The 23581-nt window shown below is 40.6% G+C and overlaps 3 protein-coding genes across 16 annotated transcripts in view; 1 reads left to right on the top strand and 2 right to left on the bottom strand.

Moving 5' to 3' along the window:
• Positions 1 to 11530, bottom strand: part of LOC101737362 (dynein axonemal heavy chain 2) — an 82862-nt gene extending 71332 nt beyond the window's left edge. For 3 of the 4 annotated variants that reach the window (XM_038014469.2, XM_038014470.2, XM_038014468.2), the window contains exons 1-11: positions 11343 to 11530; positions 9397 to 9825; positions 8532 to 8813; positions 7480 to 8074; positions 5429 to 5633; positions 4952 to 5089; positions 4202 to 4348; positions 3258 to 3380; positions 2128 to 2222; positions 1979 to 2054; positions 1218 to 1343 (exon numbers count right to left, since the gene is read on the bottom strand). In XM_038014469.2, the coding sequence (XP_037870397.1) occupies positions 1218 to 1343; positions 1979 to 2054; positions 2128 to 2222; positions 3258 to 3380; positions 4202 to 4348; positions 4952 to 5089; positions 5429 to 5633; positions 7480 to 8074; positions 8532 to 8813; positions 9397 to 9825; positions 11343 to 11415 (2289 nt within the window). In that variant the 5' untranslated portion in view covers positions 11416 to 11530. Of the gene's footprint in view, positions 1 to 1217; positions 1344 to 1978; positions 2055 to 2127; positions 2223 to 3257; positions 3381 to 4201; positions 4349 to 4951; positions 5090 to 5428; positions 5634 to 5742; positions 6223 to 7479; positions 8075 to 8531; positions 8814 to 9396; positions 9826 to 11342 lie in introns of those variants that run through there. The other variant, XM_062671336.1, reaches the window with a different exon arrangement.
• An 894-nt stretch (positions 11531 to 12424) lies between these two features.
• LOC101743602 (peripherin-2) lies at positions 12425 to 22989 on the top strand. Of its 2 annotated transcripts, none has more exons than XM_004929356.4 (9): positions 12425 to 12604; positions 13656 to 13838; positions 14865 to 15074; positions 16118 to 16210; positions 17023 to 17123; positions 17791 to 17890; positions 18735 to 18878; positions 19545 to 19676; positions 20771 to 22989. In XM_004929356.4, the coding sequence occupies exons 2-9, from the start codon at positions 13683 to 13685 to the stop codon at positions 20858 to 20860; spliced, it is 1026 nt and encodes a 341-aa protein (XP_004929413.1). In that variant the 5' UTR covers positions 12425 to 12604; positions 13656 to 13682; the 3' UTR covers positions 20861 to 22989. The 2 variants fall into 2 exon arrangements, with proteins under 2 accessions (XP_004929413.1, XP_021205843.1); XM_021350168.2 differs by having other exon boundaries at positions 13659 to 13838.
• LOC101737919 (muscle-specific protein 300 kDa) overlaps positions 22465 to 23581 on the bottom strand; it is a 214393-nt gene continuing 213276 nt past the window's right edge. For all 10 annotated transcript variants that reach the window (XM_062671339.1, XM_062671338.1, XM_062671340.1 and 7 more), the window contains one exon: positions 22465 to 23370. In XM_062671339.1, coding sequence (XP_062527323.1) covers positions 23145 to 23370 — 226 coding nt within the window. In that variant the 3' untranslated portion in view covers positions 22465 to 23144. The remainder of the gene's footprint in view (positions 23371 to 23581) is intronic.

Below are 23581 nucleotides of genomic sequence, written 5' to 3' on the forward strand. Positions count from 1 at the left end.
GCAACCTTATATACCATATAATATATGAGTCGACTATTATCAAAGGCGGCAATCTGACTTTTGGACAATGACTGGTAAATCAGAAAAACGAATTATTGACTTTGTATTCCATTGTCAGTCACAAAACTCTTCGGAACGACATCTTAGATAAATAACAGGTTAACTATTAACCTTTATTTAATGCAGGTTTTGAACCGTATTCTTTGAAGGAGACGATTATATTCAAATAAATCTGTATTGACATATCAATAAAAATGTTTTGTCCAAATGCACAGATTGCCACCTTTGATAATAGACGACTCATATTACACCCACACTACCACACCACACCACTACTTTTTTAATTCAAATTTATTTTTATTTTTTATTTTTATTGCTTAGATGGATGGACGAGCTCACAGCCCACCTGGTGCTAAGTGGTTACTGGAGCCCATAGACATCTACAACGTAAATGCGCCACCCACCTCGAGATATAAGTTCTAAGATCTCAGTATAGTTAAAACGGCTGCCCCACCCTTCGAACCGAAACGCATTACTGCTTCACGGCGGAAATAGGCGGGGTGGTGGTACCTACCCGTGCGGACTCCCAAGAAGTCCTACCATCAGTAAATTTTCTGTTTTTTAGTTGGAATTTCCATAAAAGTGTTTTTTTTAGTTTTTAAAAACTATTATTAATTTTTTAACCATTATTTATTTTGTAACTATAATGTATTTTTTTTTTTCATTTTATAGTTCAAGCAGCATTATATTGTATCAATAAATTATTCATAATTGTACATTCACGCAAGTACAACAGTTTCCAGTATGCTAAGCGAAAACACGAAGGCGCTCTAATGAATTTGTCGTTTTGATTGCCGAAAGTAAATAACGGGTTAACTAACTGCTTAAAATATTAAATGTTCATCGATCCTTGATAAGTGTGCAAAAATTCAAGTTAATCCGAAGTTTTGAAGGGGTCAAAATCATGTTCAAAGATTCCGTTACACACTAACGGTTCGATATTCGATTTTTACACATTATTATTTGACACCGAGTTATCTTTACCGATACACACTAGGAACATAATACGTTAAATGGAAATTACCAGCGTGAACCGGTATTACGCCATGATCTTTAAGCTGCTTTAGCCAGTTTCGATTACCTATAGAACTTTTCCCCACCCAAACTATAATTCAGTCTTTATAATAAACAGCCAATGGATGAAAGTATATACTCACTGTAATCATAGGCTTGAAGAGTAATCTTTCATCGTCAGACAGCGAGTCGATTATCTTGTTGTATCCCTTAACCACGGCCAACACGCTTTCGTAAACATAGTAAATAGTTTTGCTTTTCATGTATACCTGTTTTATGAGAAGCGAATCGTCTATGCCGCGTGCTTGGTCCGAGTTTTTTAACTTCACGATCGCGTAAGAGTTAACTCACTTTGCTCCTAGCGGAAAACGAAGAGGAGCTGTTCTAGATTTGTGTTAACTCTTACGCGATCGAGAAGTTAAAAAGCTTGCACTAAGCATACTGGAATTGCCTTGATTTTATAAATAGCACGGTGTTTCTCGAGTGCTATGACATGCCCTTCTACAAAGAAGGCTGCTGGAGAGGACTTAACGGTAGGCAGCGGCTAGGCTCTACCCCCGTGGCATTGCTGTCGTCCATGAACGACGGTAACCATTCACAATCAGGTGGGCCGTATGCTCGTCTGCCTACAAGGACAAATAAACAAAAAAGAACATTTAGGCTTTCGAATTTTCAAGCAGAGATATTTTATTACCGAGCGAACTTCAATTTTATCCACATATGAACACGTTCCGACACGATACAAAGAATTGACTTCGATTTAAAAAAAAAAAAATGTATTGATTGCTTTATTATATCTGATGTCTAGTCAATGCTTGCCAATATTTTTTTTCTTTATAAGGAAAATGTATCAAATATTCAATATTTATTGATGTTCATAAAATATGACCGGTTATTATATTACCTGATAAGCGTGCAATGGGATATCTTGTCCCAAGTTTTCCCAATGTGCTGCCTCCTTACAAAGATCCAAAATGTTCCTGTCAAAAAATTCCACATAAAACTAATTCTTATAAACTATAATTCCATAAGGGCTCATTAATAAATACTTACATATCGATGTTGCACTCCAAGAGTCCTAAGTTCTCTGCGCTCTTCCGCATCAAGGTCCTGTTCAAGCCCGCGCTACATTTTTCATCTAAATTGTGCTGCAATAACACAGTTAATTGGGATAATATTGTCAATAAGATAATATTATTCTAAGTCGGGAAAAAACAGTGGGAATATCTTTCTATCTATTGGGACTGTACCAGCATTCATATCGTTTGCTGGATACCAAATTTTAAAGTAACTACGTCACTAACATGTGCTGAAAATTGATATAACAATAAATAGAGCGCCGTGCCGTAATTATAGATGGCATTGATAGTCAGCGTTGGAAGTTCACTCGTTCCTGTTTGATTGGTAGATACACAATACTATTGAGAATTTTATGACTTTACTACAACCGTATTTCATATCTCAATTTTTCAATCTTTCTCAATCTTTGGTCTGTGGTAGACCCGTAACGCTTTAGGAACCGTAAAACAATTGAGAATCGGGACCTAAGTAACACCTTGTATCTACTTTTAATTTTTCAGTATGGCAATCACCTTCTTGTGACGCCATTTTCTCCAGCGTCGTTTTTATAAAATCTTCAGTAGTAATATGCTATCCACATTATGCTATATTAAATATGAGTGGAATGAAATAAAATTGACCTATCTAAAACTGTAATTAATTGGGAAGATTGAAGTCAATAATACACTGTTAGTTTTAAGCTAGTACAATAATCAAAAGTCGACAAACAGCACCTTAGTCATCTGTGACCACGAAAACTGTAAAATAGTCGTATTGCAAAATCTAAAAGAAATTTTGACAGTTTACTTCTGGTGGTGGGACGTCTTGTGACTCCGCCCGGGTAGGTACCACCACCCTGCTTATTTCAGCCGTGAAGCAGTAATGCATTTCGGTTTGAAGGATGGTGCAGCCTTTATAACTATACTAAGAACTCATATCTCAAGGTGGGTGGCGCATTTACGTTGTAGATGTCTATGGGCTCCAGCAACCACTTAACACCAGGTGGGATTTGAGCTCGTTCACCCATCAAAGCAATAAAAAAAACCACTTTCATCTTCGTATACTCGGGGTTTGGAAAGTCTTCGATACTCAGACATTATAGACAACGTTAAAATAATAAGTACCGTCCAGGAAATCCACAGTTCGCGTATGGCAACATCGATGGCGCCCATCAGTCTGTTTACGTGCATGATAACGTCTTCCGAGTTACTGCACGCCATCATCCATACTGAGGCATCAGTCATCACCTGGTACAATCGATGATGATTACCTAACTCAGAATAAAATGTAATTAGGTTTTAGTTAGCCTGTAAAGGGTAGACATCGCGCAATAGAAACAAAACCCCAAAATTTATCAGTTTGCCATATAACTGGACGTAGGTATTGTGATGTGAACCCACACAGGTAGGTTCAACTTATCTGGCTATTTCTGTTGCGAAGCTTTTTTTTCCTACCAAACCGGGAGTGTTGCTAACACTGGCCCTAGCAAGAGCAGTGCTTCGCAGAATCTACCATCGGATCGAAAACGCGACCCACCACCCATGAGAAAATCCGGCGAGAAACTCTGTGGGCTGTATCTATGGGTTAATTCACTCGTCAAGCCCTTCGTCGCAAGCGACAGGTTCGACTAGGACGGTGACCGGTGCTTGTGGTACCTAAAAGCACCGTTAATGGATCGGTTGCTAAGCAAGCAGCCATTACACAATACAATTGAGATTTCGACCTCATATCTCAAGGCGGATGGTGGTATGAACGTTGTAACGCCTTTAAAATATTTGCCTCCAGAGAAATAAAAAAGCCTATAGACAGGAAGTCAACGGAAATTGGTATAGTACCGTTCTTTAAGGTGTTGGTAAGGTGCCTAAGTCAATACCTCTGGTGCTAGCTCGGTGGCGCTGATATGGTCTCCTAGACCATCAGCTTAGGTAGGGAAAAAACAAACCTCTGGTGCTCGGGACACAGCTGATATAAAACAAATTATGTCGTCCGTGCCATTATATAAAATATTTTCATCTTCACCTACTTTGGTTAGAGGATCTTTATATTAGATACTGGTTAGAAGAATCACCTTTTTCAAGTACACAAGTCTGTTTTTCCTCGTCTTGAGTACAATAGCTCGCCCTGCAAAGGACGGCAGATCAGCTGGAAACTGACCTCGATTCGAGACCATATCCTTTTTAGCTTCCTGTACCTCGTCGCTAAACATCGCCCAAACCTTGAGAAATTGTTCTTAATTTTAACAATAATATTTGTATTACTAATAGCACTAATTAATCGCGGGCATCCGTAGCCAATTAAAAGACTACTCTGGATACTGAGCTAGGCCCTAAAGATTTTATTAAGTTTACATTGCCTTGATAGTGATAGGGAATTTCACTGGTACTAGGGTTTTATTTTTTATATTTTTTATTGCATAGGCGGGCGGACGAGCTCACGACCCACCTGATGTTAAGTGGTTACCGGAGCCCATAGACATCTTCAACGCAAATGCCCCCACCTACCTTGAGATATGAGTTCTATGGTCTCAGTATAGTATAACAGCTGGTTCACCCTTCAAACCGAAACGCATTACTGCTTCACGACAGAAATAGGCAGGGCGGTACGGACCCGTGTACAAGACGTCCTACCACCAGTAAAATACCACAAACTTTATTTCACTGCTCACGTTTTTCTGTTGGGAAGTTTGATAGATAGGAAGATAGTTATTTTAATACCATGGTGACCTCGCATGTTTCATGTTGAGTTGAATGGCATGTCTATGGACCCTATTGACAATTCATCGAGCTTATCTGTACCAAGTTTAAGGTATGCGACAAACCTCTGCAGTTTTCTTCTTGAAAATCCGTTTCAAACTCTTCCGCTTGGAGTAATTGTTGAGCGAAAACAGAGCGACCACAGCCTCTTCCACGTGATTCACACCTTCAAAGACTGACTCCACCAAGTTCTCTATGATAATCTGAGACAAGTAACTTTACTATTAATCTAGATGTTCACCTATTGAGATCCTAGAGTACTAATATAAGGTTTTTTTTATTGCTTAGATGGGTGGACGACCTCACGGCCCACCTAGTATTAAGTTTTTACTGGAGCCCATAGACATCTACAACGTAAATGCGGCACCCACCTTGAGATATAAGATTTAAGGTCTCAGTATAGTTACAACGGCTGTCCCACCATTCAGACCGAAACGCATTACGGCAGAAATAGGCGGAGTGGTGGTACCTACCCGTGCGGACTCACAAGAGGTCCTACCACCAGTAAATAATGAAATTTTTAAGAGGAATTAAATAGTCACCTCAATATCCTTGATGACAGTCCTGAACTGCAGGATATCGTCGTACCAGGCCGGCGCCTGGACGTCTAGTATGGCGCGCGACACTCTGCGGACGTTGAGTAGCGCATCTTGAAACATGTGCTCAATTTGATCGCATTTAGCCTCGAACTGGTCACCGCGAGCGCCACTGAACATCGGCTTATTGATGTGTTCTAGTTCGTCGATCCTTTAAATTTAATAGGAGATTTGTTGATTTAAAACAAAAAAACAGCATTCATCGGATTCCTCCCCAAGCCAAGCGTGCGTAAAGTAGTGTTACTTCAAAAACAACAAACTTGATTGATGAGAACATCCATAGCTATTTATTGGCTTATATGACGATCAAACTAGACATGTGTAAGTAATGCGAGTGATATTACTCGGGTAATATTACTCTACGATGTAATGCAACATCACACATTACGCGAAGGAAACAAACATCACACTATCACCCAACATGTTTCTTTCTTTGTCGTGTAATGTTGCTTAATACACGAACGGAACCGAGCGAGCGAGACAGACCGATCGACGCAAAATAAATGAGCAAGCGACACGGAATTATTCCTATTGATTTTGAACCGTATGTCCTGGCCGCTAGGTACATTTTTATACCTATGGTACGTCTGAATTTTAATATAGGTATTTGTGTTTATATTTTTCATGCGGCCAGCCGGTAGTTCCCCGCAAGTACTTACTTAATTTTTTATTCGCAACTTTTGTAAAATCGCTAGTCGCTCGTAATTGTTTAGTAATATTTCATATAAATTTTTGTGTTTGAATTACTTAATCACTTGTTTGAAGATAGTTTCATTATTTGTTTTAATGCGTGTTTAATAAGTGAAAGAAATAACGCCGTCTAAATGAAAGTACAGTCCTCCTTGGATGCACTTTGAGGATATCGCGTCGAAACAATGCATCTACTGCTGTCGTATATTAACATTATTGTCGAGCTCAATTTGCAGTCTAAGTCGCCATATGAAATCCGTTCATCCCACAATAAATTATATTAAGTAAAAAATAAAATTATTATATTATAAAGTAAGTCAATCTCTGTCAAGTAATATAACATTATACATAATCATTACCTAAGTGATGTGTATCAACACATCACTTAGGTAATGATTCGGGTGTATAGATACAATGTATTCGTCGTCACAGTATCTATTGAACGCACCGAGTAATGTTAAGAGTGATGTGTAATGTTTTCGAGTAATATCACCTGTCTGTAAAAGTGATGTCATATCACATTACATTGGCAAGTGATGTTTTGCGCAAGTCTAGATCAAACTACAATATAGCGTCCCATTAACAAAATCTTTACAAATACGTGACACCCCTATGCTTACTTCTTTGTGTACAACATTATTGATATTCGAAGTGAAATTATTCAAAGTTATATTCATTAAATTAAACACCATTAATCTATTAAACGTAGTCGTTCAGTTAACCTATTATAAATAATGGTATATTCACCCGTGTAAACTGCATATGTACAACAGTCCCCTCAGATAAAAAATATAGTTAATGTAAATCTCGCGACATATTTGATATAGGGGTTTGTGACGCACTATCGATACAGTGGTTGAGAGCCGCTGTACCAATCCTTTTTTTATTGTTTAGATGGGTGGACGAGCTCACAGCCCACCTGGTGTTAAGTGGTTACCGGAGCCCATAGACATCTACAACGTAATTGCCGCCATCCATCTTGAGACACGAGCTCTAAGGATTCACTTTTACAGTACAACGGCTGTCCCACCCTTCAATAAGAAACGCATTACTGCTTCACGGCAGAAATAGACAGGGTGGTGGTACCTACCCGCGCGGACTCACAAAACGTCCCCTCCCACTAGTAATTACGCAATTTATAATTTTACGGGTTTGATTTTTATTACACGATCTTATTCCTTTATCGTGGAATTCAATAGTGAACATTAAGATGAAGATTTGGCAAGTGGAAAGTTTTTGACAGCTTCAGGTTTTCTCAAATTTAACGTAGATCGAATATTGCGAAAATTTGATTTAATAGAACTAACCTTCCAAAAATAATCATGCAGTTACAAACTTCTAACATATCAAAGCACCTCTGAACGAAGGAATCGATGTAATTGAAAATGCTACCAGTGTCCAAATTCCAAGAGTCTGGCTTCGAATCGCAGTGAGCCTCGGCCATCGTGTCGTAAATTTCGCGGTATTTCTTGCAACACTCAATGCACTTTGTGAATTCACCGAGCGCTTTCTTAGTTTCCCCCTCAAACAGCTCGTCTAGATTTACGTAATTCCTGCACAGTATTATGATTTGATTGCTCAGGGCCTTGAATAAATTTGTTATTCTGGCCTCGGAGTTGTAATATGGGGACTCCATCCAGATAAATCTGAACAGATTGATTATTTGGGGAACGTGTTTGGCTATTTCATCGGGATCTATGACGCATTCCAAAATCGCACAAGGCTGTTTGATCACTTGTAAGTATTCAATGTTGGAAGTGGCTTCGTTGATCTTCTGAATGACTTCTTGGCAAAGAGTTTGGAATTGGTGAATGAAAGTCGAGTGTGTGGTCACCAGTGTTTTCGTGATGTGTCTTACCGCTGGATTCTTCAATTGGTATAGCAGGGCATTTAAGTTTTCGTCTGAAACGGTCGGTGCTAGTGTTACAAGTCAATTTAGACTTTCTAACAAACAAAATACGTATGCGTTCTCAATGACTCATGTTAGTAGAACTATATCTATTCAAATAAAGTTATTAACTCAACTTGAAGTACGGTCATTACCATTTCCGCCTTCCGATTTAAGGAGGACGGCAACTATGCAATACGATTCAGATTTCGGTCTCCGCAATGTAACCTTTTTGATAATCACTAGGTTATGTCAATGGATTTCGATATTAACTTAACATTAGATGGGTTGTGAATTCCTGTAGGTACCTAATTAGACCAATAAATGAATGAACGTCACAACAATAACTTCACAATAGCTTGCCTGGCGGGATATATCTAAGTCTATAACCTACGTTATCTAATAGCACTAAACAAGACTAAGTTTCAATAAACAAAAACTTTGGAAGGCTTCGTGAGCACCAATACTAACGCCGATATATCCAAAAGTCGTATTCATCACTCGGGCACAAGAGCTCTTTCTGTGACGCCACAAACGCATGGTCCTCCAAGCACGATTTGATCTGATGCGTCCAGTATACCACAACCCCTTCCAGCCTTTTCACCAGCTCCCGGTCTGCGCTGGCCTGTTCGAACGTCAGCTGCTGTCCCTCTCTAGGTATATACAATACGGTGAGACCGAGCATTTTGTAATACATGTCCGTTAGCTTCGCCAAAAACGTGTGGATTTGAGAGCAGAATTCGCTTTTTACGCCTGAAATTGAAATGGGCTATGATGCTATCGGTCAATAGTGCCGTCTTTACATTCAAGAGTAATCGCTTCCTATAAACGTGATGTTACACAGTCGAACAACGAACGTGAAACTCCGTACTTGATAATAAAAAATTGCAAATGCAAAATTGCAGATGCGAACTTGCTCCGTAGACTTAAAGGTTCCAAACGATCCTTGAGTATGGGATTGTCGAGAATACATACGGCCCTCGTACAAATTTCGATCGATTCTCATGAAAATCAGAAAGATGTCTAAAACATCAATCAATATTTACGGTTTTACGGGTCTCATTTCAGAAAGACAACCAGCCCAACGATTGGAATTCGACCATAATCACTGTTACCTCAAGACATCAATTCGTTCGATTTCCATAAATATTAACCATTTTGTTTTCGTTTACATTTAAAAAAAAACAGACTGTTTTCATAATTTTAAGTGACAACATTAAAGCTTGTCAATAAGTAACAGCAAAATAGATTGATAAACAAAACCGAAAATCTTAACACTTTTGTTTTTTCGTAGCTATCAACAGCCTATCACTAAAAGTAAAACTAACAGACTCACTATCGGGCCAGGCGTTGACGGCAAAGAAATACGGGGCGTAAACGTTTTCCAGGATCTGTATAACGTTCGACTCGACCGAATCAACGAAAGTACCAAAGATTATGTCATCGTGAAATGTATCAGACTTGAAAACGAAGTCGGGCGCGCGAATGAAATACGTAAGATCGTACACCGGCGACAGTGGGATGTCGCTGATCGACTTCAACTTGTCGCCTCTAAAATAAATGCATAGGATCAAAGATCTCGGTTCTAAAAGCCACTCCTCGATGCCATGCTTCACGTCTTCGGTCCAATCTTCCTCGCGTAAATCGTAGAGTGTCGTGATCCTCATGATGTAGCCGATCAGCTTGTGCAACTCTTCAGGGTCATAGGAAGGCTTGATTGGCGTTTCGGCTAGTTCTTTCTCGAGTTGAGCGAGGCGCTCGCGCTCTGAAATAAACATTTATTATAAACAAAACCTTATTTGATGAACCTGTCCAGATTTAAAATGTGACTTCTAAAGGTAAAAAAAAAATACCAATTCAAAGTGTATTAAAAAGTGTATGTTACTGGTGGTGGTAGGACCCCTTGTGAGACCGCACGGGTAGGTACCACCACCCCGCCTATTTCTGCCGTGAACCAGTAATGCGTTTCGGTTTGAAGGGCGGCGCAGCCGTTGTAACTGTACTGAGACCTTAGAACTTATATCTCAAGGTGGGTGGCGCATTTACGTCGTGCATGTCTATGGGCTCCAGTAACCATATAACACCAGATGGGCTGTGAGCTCGTCCACACAAATAAGCAATAAAAAAAAACCCACTCTATGCGTAAGATTGTCGTTCAAAAATCTACAAAAAAAGTTTTGCACACACATATTAAAAAAACTACAACTAAATCCGATTAAGGGCTATTACAAAAAGTAGAACTACCATTACTTTAATGGTAGGGATAGCCGCCGCACTAATAGTCTATCTGATCTTGGATCGTTCTGGCCTCGTACAATGCGATATTAAAAAAATAAGCACACAGATCTACAAGGTTCAGCCTGAGAGAGAATAATAATATTAATATGTGTTAGAAAACTTCTATTGCTTCGACTTCTTGCACCAGAACAAGACACCCAAACCTCGAACTCCTAATCTTTACACACTACAAGAGACGATGACTATAGAATCTTTGCTCTAATATCCTGAACAGTATCAAGAGGATAAAAAAAAATGTAATTAATCGTCAGTTCGGTTTCCTATTTAGGACTGTTTTATAGTTTTTAATAGTTTATATATCTTATTATTATAATTTTATTACTTAACTAGCTGCGTCCCGCGATGTTACTCGCGGTTATTGTCGTAGCGCGGGTGACACCGCGGGGCGAAGCTAGTCTAAAAAAAGTAACCTAAGTTATTCCTTATATTATCAGCTACCTATCAAATAAAGTCCCGTCAAAATCGGTCCTACCGTTCCAGAGATTAGCCGGAACAAAAAGACAGACAGACAAAAATTGTAAAAAATGGTGTATATATTATATTCAAGCATGTAGTAAAAAGCGGTTATTTCAATATTACAAACAGACACTCCAGTTTTATTTTTATGTATAGATAAATTTATAATCGTCATATATTATAGTCATCTTATATGATAATATTGGATATTATGTTTGCACCAACACACTACGCATCAAACCAGATCGGTGGCGTTAGTTAAAAGTTTTCGACATATTTGGAGGAAGCTAGAAAAGTAGTGAAGTAAAACAATGAAAGGTTAACAAAGAGAATATATTTAAACGTGTAAGAAGATGTATAAAATATAGTTAGATAACGGTGATAGTGAAGTAACGGTGATATTAAATATCATTTACAACAGAATTTTATTTCAGACGCTTTAGATAAAAAGCTTATATTTTCAACCCGGGTATGGCTGTTTAGCAGCGTCTTACCAGCAACATACGATTCAGTTTATGTCTAACTCACCTCTCTCTTCCTCGGAATCATGACTCAAATCGTCACTCCAAGCAACCTTTGGCCTCTTAAATTCGTCTTCCATATTATCGTAATTAATGAAATAATTAACATTCACTTTTATTGTTCGTGACAGAATTGTCACTGTTTAATTTTTACTGTTTTGTTTTTATATTTTCTCGTGTGCCAGCTATTTTTAATATTAAACAATAATAAAATCATAGATAATACACTCAATACAATGAAATACAGCGTTGCTAGGCAACGAAACACAAGTATGCTTAGTGCGAGTTTTTAATGTACTCGATCTTTTTATTATTATTATTGCTTAGATGTGTGGACGAGCTCACAGCCCACCTGGTGTTAAGTGGTTACTGGAGCCCATAAACATCTACAACGTAAATGCGCCACCCACTTTGAGATATAAGTTCTAAAGTCTCAGTATTGTTACAACGGCTGCCCCGCCTTCAAACCGAAACGCATTACTGCTTAACGCAGAAATAGGCGGGGCGGTGGTACCTATCCGTGCGGACTCACAACAGTACCACCAGTAATTACGCAAATTAAAATTTGCAGGTTTGATTTTTATTACACGAGGTTATTCCTTCACCATGGAAGTCAATCGTGAATATTCCTTGAGTACGATTTCATTAGAAAAATTGGTACCCGCCTGGGATTCGAACACCGGTGCATCGCTCGACACGAATGCACCGGACATCTTATCCTTTAGGCCACGACGACTTTAGTCATCACTTGTGTTGTGTTCACCACGGATTTCTTGGTTAGAATACATTAATTATTTAACAACCGGAATCCCTTTGGCATGAACATGTTCTTCTTCCAAAGAGATTAGGGGAGTACTCAGGGGTACGCAGCGGCTTGACTGTGCCCCTGGCTTCGAAACCTTGAGGTGGGACTCATGCTGGAATTTTTACAAAGGCAATTCCAGTCGAAGTCGAATAACATCTGGGTCTTTCGTGTTATTTAAAGTTAACACTCAGGTCATGTTAACAAACTTTTTGTTTAAAAATGGATCACGTGCAAGCGAAGAAAGTCAAACGAATCTATGGTCAAATCAGATCATTGACGTTCATTAATCAATTTAGTTATTGTGAAGTCAATGGGCGATAGCATTTCTAGCATTTGAAATTTAAAACATTAAACTTTAGAAAATATAACTGTTATCAAAGTGCTCGGTTGAGTTGTCGTCTTTACAAATCCTCTCATCAAGAATTAAGAAGATCTAGGCTGTACGTGCAATTAAAATTTAACAGGTATTTATAGTTCATGCCAAAATTGTCCATCTGTTACTGTTTCAAAAGATTTTAATCAAACGAGTACCCAGGTATCTTTGTTGAAGATCCCAGTTTAGTGTTTGGAATATGAGTGTACTGCTTATTGTCTCATATGTGGGCTTTTGAGGCGAGTAGCACATGATGAAACTCTCCCAGTTGACTGTAGAACGATTCAGTATAATGAATATCTCTGTCAATTATTTCATCGTGAGAATGTGGTTTCTGAATATATAAATAGTTTTATTTAACTGGTTCTTACAAGGACCAGAATTAATGTAGGTAGTAAAAGGCTAGACAGATATGCCTGCTCTTATTATCCTACTTACATGGTTCTTGCAAATATCGAGAGTTTATTAAAACAATAAATTGCTGTAAGAAGTGGCGTAATTTATGGTGGCAGGGCTGGCGAAATGCCACGGGTCATCGGTCCGACAGGGAACCCGGAAATTTAGTAAAAAATATATTTTGCAAGTCCATAAAATCAATCAAAGCTAGTAAGTACATCTAACTCAAGAAGGTCATAGTATACATATTGTTTAGTTTTTTTTTCCTATGATTTTAATTTATATGTGTCATATATATTATGATTTAAAACTAAACTGTACATCATATTAGTAATTTGTAAATAAAGGGTATTTGGTCGCCAAGTGTGTACAGGGCGACCACGTCTTCTCCTGCCAAGCGGTTGCCACTCAAACGCGATTGATGCTGCGTTGACTCCGCTGCGTCGTAGTGTATCCTATGGGCAATGTCTTGCGCGATGCGGTTTTGGTCACATTTAGTCCAAAGGTCTTTATTAGGGATAGTTACTGGCCAGAATATGGGTAGTATCGACCTCAAGCACTTATTTACAAATACCTACAGTTGGTTCGTGAATGTCTAAGTCACTCTCCAGGTCTCACATCCGAAGAGGAGAAAACTGTACAGTGGAGTCGAACAAGTGATTAATTTGATGTGGATAATAACTATGACGTGGTCGAAAATGTCGGGATAGTGAAACCAATAATTTTTGATTGTCAATCATTTTCAGAAGAATGTCCACTCAAGATGCGCGTGGATGGCCCAGTTCAGGCTCAGTAAGGAGGGTCGGGAGCGGGTGGCTGCTGTTCTTCGCGCTTTGCTGATCGCGCAGTTGGTTGTCTCGCTCTGTATGGTGATCTTTTGCTACAACACCACACAGAAAGTCATGATGCTGCTCAAAAATGTTCACAAGGTATATGACAACACGGTTCTTATAAGGAGGCAGTCCTCCTGGGATAGTCACTGACGACTCTTTGACTTTCTTTCTTTCTTAATCTTAATTCTTTAAGCGGTAGGCAGCGGTTTGGCTCTGCCCCTGGCATTGCTGAAGTCCATGGGCGACGGTAACCACTCACCATCAGGTGGGCCGTATGCTCGTCTGCCTACAAGGGCAATAAAAATAAATAAATAATAATAATTACTTATACTTTGTCTAAAAATCTCTTTGGCCTCAACCCATATGTTTTTTCGTGCTTAGGGCCGTATCTCCTACGAGGTCCCCGTGCCTAGGTGGCACGCGGAGTATGTGGGACTTGATGACCTGCAAAGTTTTGGGAGCAGACCGCGAGCGGGAATTTGAGGGCCTCACCGCACTAAACAACTCCCCTGCACTCTTACACCCGACGTCCGATCTCTGTCCGGGGTCAGAACCTGGTCAGAGCAGATCTTAACTACATCTCATGTTACTCTCACGTACAAAATGTAATAACCAAAACATATACATACACTAAGCTTGTATACGCAATAAATATTATGAATACATCATTAGTTCGTTGTGGAAGTCGTACATTTTATTAGTACTCACTCTAACCGGCGCCATCTAGGCGGGCTTGGAATAGCCTGGTGGTCATGGCGCCGACGACTGCCGATCCGGCGTCCCGAGGGGGAAGGTGATGGGAGAGATGTGCTCTGCACTAAGCACTTCACTTTCCCCCCTTTGCCTTTTCATGAGTTCTGTCTCATGCGAGGTTTGGACGTTGGTTGTTGAGCGACGGGAGGTTTTAGTCGGTTCCACTACGACATGCTCCACTGGGGATGGCGGGCGGAAGTCCGGCGATTTCCTCCTGACCAAAAAAAACCCTTTTATTAGTAATTAGTATTTTTTAATTGAATAAGTCGTAACCTATCCAAGGCTGAAGAATATTCAAGAGATATAATATATTTATACCTATCTGAACATTAAAGCTTCGTTTTTCAACTTCAATCCATTCGTTTTCAGCTGACTGTCTACCTCCTATGCGGGCTGGTTCTCCTGCAAACGTACTGCATGAAACTACACTACACAGCCGGTCTGCGTCTCGTAACCTTACTGCTGAGGTGTCCCTTCTGGTCTCGCGGGTCAAGAGTGGGCAAAATTTGGCTTATCAATGGGCTGATGCTCGTTGCGAATGGGGGGCTGGTGTATGCCGCTTGCAGGGCCACTCTGAAGGTAATTAATATGTTTCATTATCATAGCATTACCTACAGTTTTAGTTTCTCGTTTTGTTTAAAATAATTAACACTCGTTTTCATTTCCGAAAGATACTTAATAATATGGTAGTGGAAATCGTGAATTCAGATTGCAATCCAGATTAGTTTTTTTTTATTGCTTAAATGGGTGGACGAACTCACAGCCCACCTGGTGTTAAACGATTACTGGAGCCCATAGACATCTACAACGTAAATGCGCCACCTACCTTGAGATATGAGTTCTAAGATCTCAAGCATAGTTACAATGATTGCTCCACCCTTCAAACCGAAACGCATTACTGCTTCACGGCAGAAATAGGCAGGGTGGTGGTACCTACCCGCGCGGACTCACAAGAGGTCCTACCACCAGTTTAGATTTAGGTAATACTTGTACGATTTAGCTAATATGTACTGTAATTATTGTAATTTGTTTTATGGATCAATAAATAAATAAAATAAAAAAGCCACCGTGGCCTAAAGAATAAGACGCCCGGTGCATTCGTATCGAGCGATGCGTCTGTACCGGTGTTCGAATCCTGCAGGCAGGTACATATAGTTCTGAACCCAAGCGGAGATCCGACGTCGGGTGAGAAGAGAGCTAGTCGTTTGGTGGGTAGGGCCCTAAAACATCCTTGAGCCCACGGCCTGCTCCCAACATTTGTGGACCGTCAAGTCCTACATACCCGTCGCGCTCTCTAGGCGCGGAAACCTCGTTTGAGGTTCGCCCACAATTTTCACAATCAAGAAATTAGGTCGTCCTATTAAAATCAAATTATCAAAATTGAAATTTTTGTAACTATTTATTGGTGAAGAGTGTATAGTGGGTGAGCAAACAGGTGTTTGGGCTCTGTCGACGGACTATGGGCGTGAGTCATATGTTCTATTTAAGTCTCAGTTCCTAGTCAAAGCTCAGCTCAAGATTAACTACGAGTATTATTTATAATGTTTATGTTGTCGATATTTGATTCCAGTAGTGTTTCGTTTATATATCCTTGACGGATTAACTATATCGTTTTATGACAGGCTCTGGTGAAGGAGCTCAGCTCCTCGTTGCGAGTCGGCATGTCTCAGTATTTAATTGAACCATCCTGGAAGAAGCTCCTGGACACGATGCAAGTGAGTAGATTGTGGTAATTTTGTTGTCAATAAAATTAATTCGCAGTTAAAATATATGCCTTAGTTGTGACAGAATTGGTATCATAATTGAATGCGTGTACAAAATTTTGTGTTTCCACTGCCAGCCACTGAGGAGCTATCTAGTAAGGACTCAGCCCTGAGCAGTACTCGTGACTAGGTAAAATGTTAAGCTGGCTATTGTTAAAAAAACGCGTTCACAGGAATTCATGTCTGTACTGTTAAGCATTGAAGAGTTCTGTTATGTGGAGCTGATTTGATGCTCACCTCACGGCCCAGCTGGTGTCAAGTAGACGCAGCCTGTGGACACCACCTTATCAGTGTTACCACCTTGAGACGTGAGGTGTAAAAGTGAAATGAACACATTACTGCTTCGTGGCAGAAATAGGCAGGGCTGTAACACCTACCCCTCCGAACTTCACCATCAATAACAAGCTTTGTTTAATCTCACGTTTATTAATTTCACTCCATTATTTCTTTTGTCTGTGGTGATCACTATCTCTCTTTCTCTCTCTCTCTCTCTCTTTCTCTCTCTCTCTATTTCTCTTCCTAGCTATGGTGGTGGGGTCAGCTTTCTCTTATTCTATTGAATTGATTTTATTTATTTTAAATTATAAACCATAATTAAATTGGTGACGACGAAAAGTAAAATATTACAGACGTCACAAATACTCCATATTATAATACTCGTAATAATCTTTAATAAATGCGGGATTAAATAGTAAATTTAGTTTAAAATAATAATATGTTTACGACCCGAAGTAAATACGAATAGTTTTTGTCTTCTCAAAAAGGTAGATTTGTGTTGTTGTGGTGCCGATAGACCTGGGGACTGGCACGAGATACCGTGGCTCAGCGTGGACTTCCTCAACGAGAACTCAAGTGTCGTCATGAAGTGAGTTTGTCTTTCAGTAATTATGAATTAGGGACATCGAACACTTTGTATTGTAATCTCAAAAAAATATAATGCAATATGAGTTGGAAATTTTCACGCCAATAGCTGTCGCTGAAGCTGTCGTCTAATTTTTTTTTATGGAGCTCACAGCCCACCTGGTGTTAAGTGGTTACGGAAACCCATAAACACCTACGATGTAGATGCCGCCACCCACCTTGAGATACGAGTTGTAAGGTCTCAGTATGTTAGAACGGCGGCCGCACCCTTCAAACCGAAACGCGTTACTGCTTCACGGCAGAAATAGGCAGGAGCGGTGGTACCTACCCGTGCGAACTCACAAGAGGTCCTACCACCAAACATCAGATGCTTTGTATTGTAATCTAAAAGAAAATAAAAAATACGAAATATGAGTTGGAAAATTTTACGCCAATAATGTTGAAGCTGTCGACTCAATAATGTACTTTAGTATTTTTTCAATAGTTGCCCTACAGTTGCTTGCTGTAAAGGATACGAAAATATTTATTATCAAAGACTATGAACACTGTACTATGGCGCAACGAATTAACACATTCATACCTATCTCGTAGATATTCAAGAAAATCTGCTTCATCAATAATTCTAGTGTTAATGCCAATTATGTTTTTACTTAAAGAACTATTGTCCACAGATTAGCAGGAACGGATGGTAAAATATTACCGCCTGTATCTCCGTACTCATGCTGCACACCGCGGGTCCTAGCGCCGTGCTACCACGATCCTTTGCAGCAGGTAGGAATCAATAAGCTTTAAGATCTTCAGCCACGTATCGCGTGCGTCACCTAGCTACGGAAACCGCGTAGGGGATTCGGCCCGGAAAAAGTTATCAGTACAGTACCTGACGATAAATGTTGCACATCGAACGGTGAAAATAGACAATCGACAAATTTCGGCTTTTTAAACCGTTATGTTTTTTGTATGAGAGACGAATAGTCCATAACCTACTGCACTTGAAGAACGCATAGACAATACACTGAAATATTTAAGATAGACAAAAAGGTCTTGTATATTTTTTAACTTGAGTGTTATTTTTGAACTCGCTGCCGTCAAACATTAGTGTCCCTAATCCCCTACTAAGGGGCTCTTTATAGAATTGCATTTTTTTTTATAAGAACGCTCTTTCAGAAAATACCTTATCGCTTAGAATCGCTAATATGTAGTGTGCGAATTATATTGGTGAGTCGTTGATAAATTTCATCTTACATAAAGGCGATACTTTTTTTCCTACCTGGTAACCTCGAGGGGTTATGCCAGCTTAACCGAGCGAGTAGGTGAGCTCACGGGGCTCTAACCTGACGATGTTGCTAACATTAGCCCTAGCGAGAGCAGTACTTCAGTGAATCTACCACCGGATAGGAATCGTGACCCACTAAGAAGATCCGTCGAGAAATTCAGTGAGCTATGTCTGAGGGATACCTTTCACTCACATCGTAAATTCTCTAAAACTATATGTCTGAAGTATGTCTTGAGTTCGACTTTAAGACTCCTATTTATTTGCAGAGGCTCAATAAATGTGCTGCTCTGCTGCTGTCCATGGGCATGTTTAATTTGAAGGTTCTTGGAATATTGTCTCCAGTGGTCCGACACTACAGCATGGAGAGCATCTCCGCTAGTGGCAGCGTCGCTGCACACGAGGGGCTGCGTGGAGGCGGTGCGTGCTCCACTCGTCAGAGCGCTGTTGGCGTTGCAGTTTTTCAACATCCTCATCCTTATATTTCAAGTGAGATCCTATGAAACGAAAGCTCATGCGTTTGTTTCGATAGTTCCTTTCAAATCCTTCTCAGTGGGTTAACAATGAGCTGCTATGTTATGGAGTTCATTTTCGAGCCGAATGGTAAGTTCAAAAAATTTCGTTCAAAAAATGCACTATATATGAGTGCCATGGTTCCAAATAAGAGGGATGGATTCTGCTATAGTGGCCAGCGGCGGTGTTCATAAAGAGATGATGGTAACATCTCAAATCTATATTCTAATTCCTCAGAATAATTTGAGGAACAAAACATACAGTGACCAAGAGGTTCCAAATCACTCTATATAAGCTCTATCGCTATCAAAACTGTTCTCCACCTTGTCAACGGGTTGTACGTGGCGGATTCAAAACTTTTTTTTTCCTACCTAAGCTGATGGTTTTAAGAGACCATATCAGCGTTACTGGGCGAGTAGTAGGTGAGCTCATGGGGCTCAAGCCTGACGCTGTTGCTAACACTAGCTCTAGCAAGAGCAGTGCTTCGCAGAACCTACCACCGGATCGGAAACCCGACCCACTGAGAAGATTCGGCGAGAAACTCAGTGGGCTGTGTCTGTGGATTAATTTACTCGTCGAGCTCTTTGTGGCAAATGACGGGTTCGACGAGGACGATGACCGGCTTCAAATCTAAAATTACAGGTCTTAATAATATTACTGATACAATTGTTGAGTACGAGCGCGCGAGCGGCGGCTTTGCGGGGGGAGTGCGGGGGCGCGGGGCGGGGCTCGCTGTTCGGTACGCCTGCACCCGCGCCGAGCGTTGACCCTGAAGTAAGTTCTCAGTCAACATATTGTATTTTCGATGATACTTATTCTGAAGATGAGAGATTTGACTCGTGTGGAAATGTAACATGAATACTAGTGATAGAGCAATCCGCCCTATCATTGCCACCATATTAATATAGCTAAAGTTAGGTAGTGTAATAAAAGTCAAGCCCGTAAATATTATAATTTTCGTAATTACTGGTGGTAGGACCTCTTGTGAGTCCGCGCGGGTACGTACCACCACTTCGTCTATTTCTGCTGTAAAACAAATGCGTTTCGGTTTGAAGGGCGGGGCAGCCGCTGTAACTAACTATACTGAGATCTTAGAAGTCATATCTCAAGGTGGGTGGCAGCGTTTACGTTGTAGATGTCTATGGGCTCCAGTAACCATTTAACACCAGGTGGGCTGTGAGCTCGTCCATCCATCAAAGCAATAAAAAAAAACGTTTCTCACACTTAAAGACTTTCATTATTACTGTATCAAAACACGTTAGGCGATTTGAATACATTGAGGGAAATCTATAGTGTCTTCTTTCCTACCACCATTTTAAAGTTGTCTTTTCACAATTTAGCCGTGGCAATAGAAATAATTAACATATAACCGCATTGCGGGTTCGTTCCCGGTCGGAGTCGGTATCTATAGATCAGTGTGATTAATGCGAGTTTCTTAACGTTGTCGATAGCGTAAAAGTATTGGTGGTAGGACCTCTTGTGAGTCCGTACGGGTAGGTACCACCACCCCGCCTATTTCTGCCGTGAAGCAGAGTAATGCGTTTCGGTTTGAAGGGTGGGGCAGCCGTTGTAACTATACTGAGACCTTAGAACTTATATCTCAAGGTGGGTGGCGCATTTATATTGTAGATGTCTATGGGCTCCAGTAACCACTTAACACCAGGTGGGCTGTGAGCTCGTCCAGCTATCTAAGCAATAAAAATAAAATAAAAAAAGTTAACTCAAATTTGTATGAAGCTGGAACGTTTGCCGCTAGGAGCGCTGTTCCAACTGCATACAAAGAGTTAACTTTTACGCTATCGAGAACGTTCAAAACTCGCACTAAGCACACAGGCGTATGTGTGGTGAGTATGTGAGGTTTGTTCTAGCGCCGCGTGGTGGCGGGCTGCACGTGGAATGTGGGGGGCGGGCGCCGAGCCGCCGTCCGAGCGAGGAGCAGCTATCCATATTTATCATGACCACAAGATGCAAACAGCGAATTTAATTATCCCGGAAATTTTTCGGTATGACGTCAAGATCTAGAAATTTTTTATAACAACCTCAATGTATAATGAACTAATGTAAGTGTTTCTAGAGCTGTATGATAATTATCCCAAGCCCTAGTAAATTTTGACATTAATCTAAAAAGTAATTGAACGATCAATGTGTTTTTATTATTGTTTCATATGTAGCTAAACATCTATCATAAGACTATGTAGCATAGTCTATGCTCAGCTTGTGGTCTGTGCTCTAATTTTGACCTCAAGTGACGTCATAAAAGTGAGGAATCCATTCCGCGGAATTTTGTTGAGCTTGTGAACCAATTTAGAAATTTAAGACCCCTGTTACCTTAATTCCTGTAACCTTTATGGTGTGGCGAAACATCTGGTTCCGTCACGCGCAAAAAATCGAGGAGGCCATGATCCCCGCCATCACAAGAAAAAACATTGTACATTTTTACATAAAATAAACATTTCATTATTTAGAGCTGCTTTTATTTAAGCGTTCTAAAATAGTAACCCCGACGTGGGCATCTTCACTGCACATGACTCCTAAAAAGAATAATACTTGGCGACCATGTGGTGACTATCGTGCTTTAAACGCCAGGATTGTTCCCGATCCATATCCAGTTAGGAATATCAACGATTTTGCCAATGATCCTGCCGGAGCCACTATATAATTTAGTACACTTGATCTGGTAAAAGCTTATCATCAAATCCCTGTTTTTAAGGAAGATATACCAAAGACGGCCATTGTTACTCCCTTTGACCTCTTTGAATTTCCTTTTATGCCTTTCGGATTACGCAATGCAGGACAAACGTCCCAGCGTTTTATTGACGAAGTTACACGAGGTCTCGAATTTTGTTTTCCTTACGTCGATGATATATTAGTTTTTTTATCAGATTAAGCTCGTCATGAAGAACACCTTCGGATTCTGTTTAGGCGTCTTCAAGACTATGGAGTTGTAATTAATCTATTAATTTTTTTTCTTGGTGTAAGTGAGGTTACTTTTTTAGGATATCTTATCACTGGTGAGGATCGAGTTCAAAGCTTACTAGGTTATTCACCTCCTGAGACAGCTCAACGCATGAGACTTTTTCTTGGCGTGTTTAATTATTATCATCGATTTGTGCCACATGCCGCAAAATTTAGCGACCTAAGAGGGTTGAGTCTGTGCCGCATGCTACCGTCACTCTAGCGCGCTGGCACCAGGAGGACGGGTCGACGCGTCGGCAGCTGCGGCCTGCGATGCGGTCCGCATTGTCGTCGTCGCTGTCGTCGCACAATATACTGTGGAAGAGCAACCCGGTCAGCGGTGTATCGCGTTCCGACCCGGCAGGCTGGTTCTGGCCCAGCGAGGTATCCCGGAACACCAGCGGCATCGCCCGGGCGGCCTTTTTTACTTAAATTTGACGACATTTTTACATAAATAAACATTTCATTATTTTATTTAGAACCCCTTTTATTTATGCGTCCTAAAATACTATATTATGATAAAATAAGTTGGAGCTATGTGAAATGTTAATATAATATAATGTGTCTATAATATGTACATTAGGAATGTAAATAAAACAAAAATGAATATATAATCAATGCGTAGGCTTTATTATTGACTTTTACAAACAGTCCTTAGAATCTATTAAGTAACAATGCGTGTTTACCTAAAGCCGTTTCATTTTATATTTTGTGCTTCGCTTACACACGGGCTCGTTACATAAATATAAATAAATATTTAATATAATAATAATAATAATAATGTTATATATCTCGTTAACTCATGTCGGTTCGGTTGGCGCGGCTCGTCGGCGCCCGTCGTCGCCAAAACTCCCATCAATATATTCCGTGTCAAATATTCAATCGTAACAAATATACAAAATCGTTATGTACAAGGCGACACGGGCGCTCAGCTCGGGCTCGCGCCGTCGACTAATGGAATGTCACAGAGCGGCGACCGCCGGCGTGCGGGCCGGTCGCCTGCATGGCGGCTTCGTGACGTCACCCTAGAGGGAAGGTGACGTCATTACGACGTTCAAAAACAACACGACCTCGATCCAGTGGGAAATGAGAGGGCGGATCGTGGTTGGGTCGTTCTGAATAAAATTTTCATAAAAGCTTCACCGTAGTAGTAGTGTGAAGTAGGTTTAATTCAAGAATGTGCTTTCAGCGGGATTGTACGACACAAGGTATGCGTCGTACAACGCGCAGTGTACACAAAACAGGGTGTTGCGTTTTGTGCGTGTTGTGTTGTCAGTGTGGAGTAGATCAGAGCGGCGGTGGCCCGTGCGGGTATCGCAGCACGGGCAGTACGGGGTCGAGTCCGCCCCGGCACTCGGTGCGCGCGTGCGGGGCCAGCGCGGCGGCGCCCAGCACGAGCAGCAAGAGCGCTTGGAAGGGCAAGGAGGCACGCGCCACGCGGCACACGAAGCGCAGCCCGCGCTGCATGCCACTCAGCGTCTCCTCCTCGCTCGCCGGCTCATCGGCTTCCGCCCTGCAGGGGGACAGAGGTTGACGGTCAAATACGGGCACATTCAAAAAACATCGCGGCATTAAATGCACAATGTCGGATATCCGCGGCATCAAATTTCAAATTTAGCAAGTAGGTCGCAATTCGATTAATACGCGACTTTTATCATTGTAATTAAGGGTTCGTTTTATTTGGTATTTATTAGCATTAACAGTTCGATGTTTTTAATTTAACT

Source organism: Bombyx mori, chromosome 12, assembly GCF_030269925.1.
Source record: "Bombyx mori chromosome 12, ASM3026992v2".
Taxonomy (NCBI): domain Eukaryota; kingdom Metazoa; phylum Arthropoda; class Insecta; order Lepidoptera; family Bombycidae; genus Bombyx; species Bombyx mori.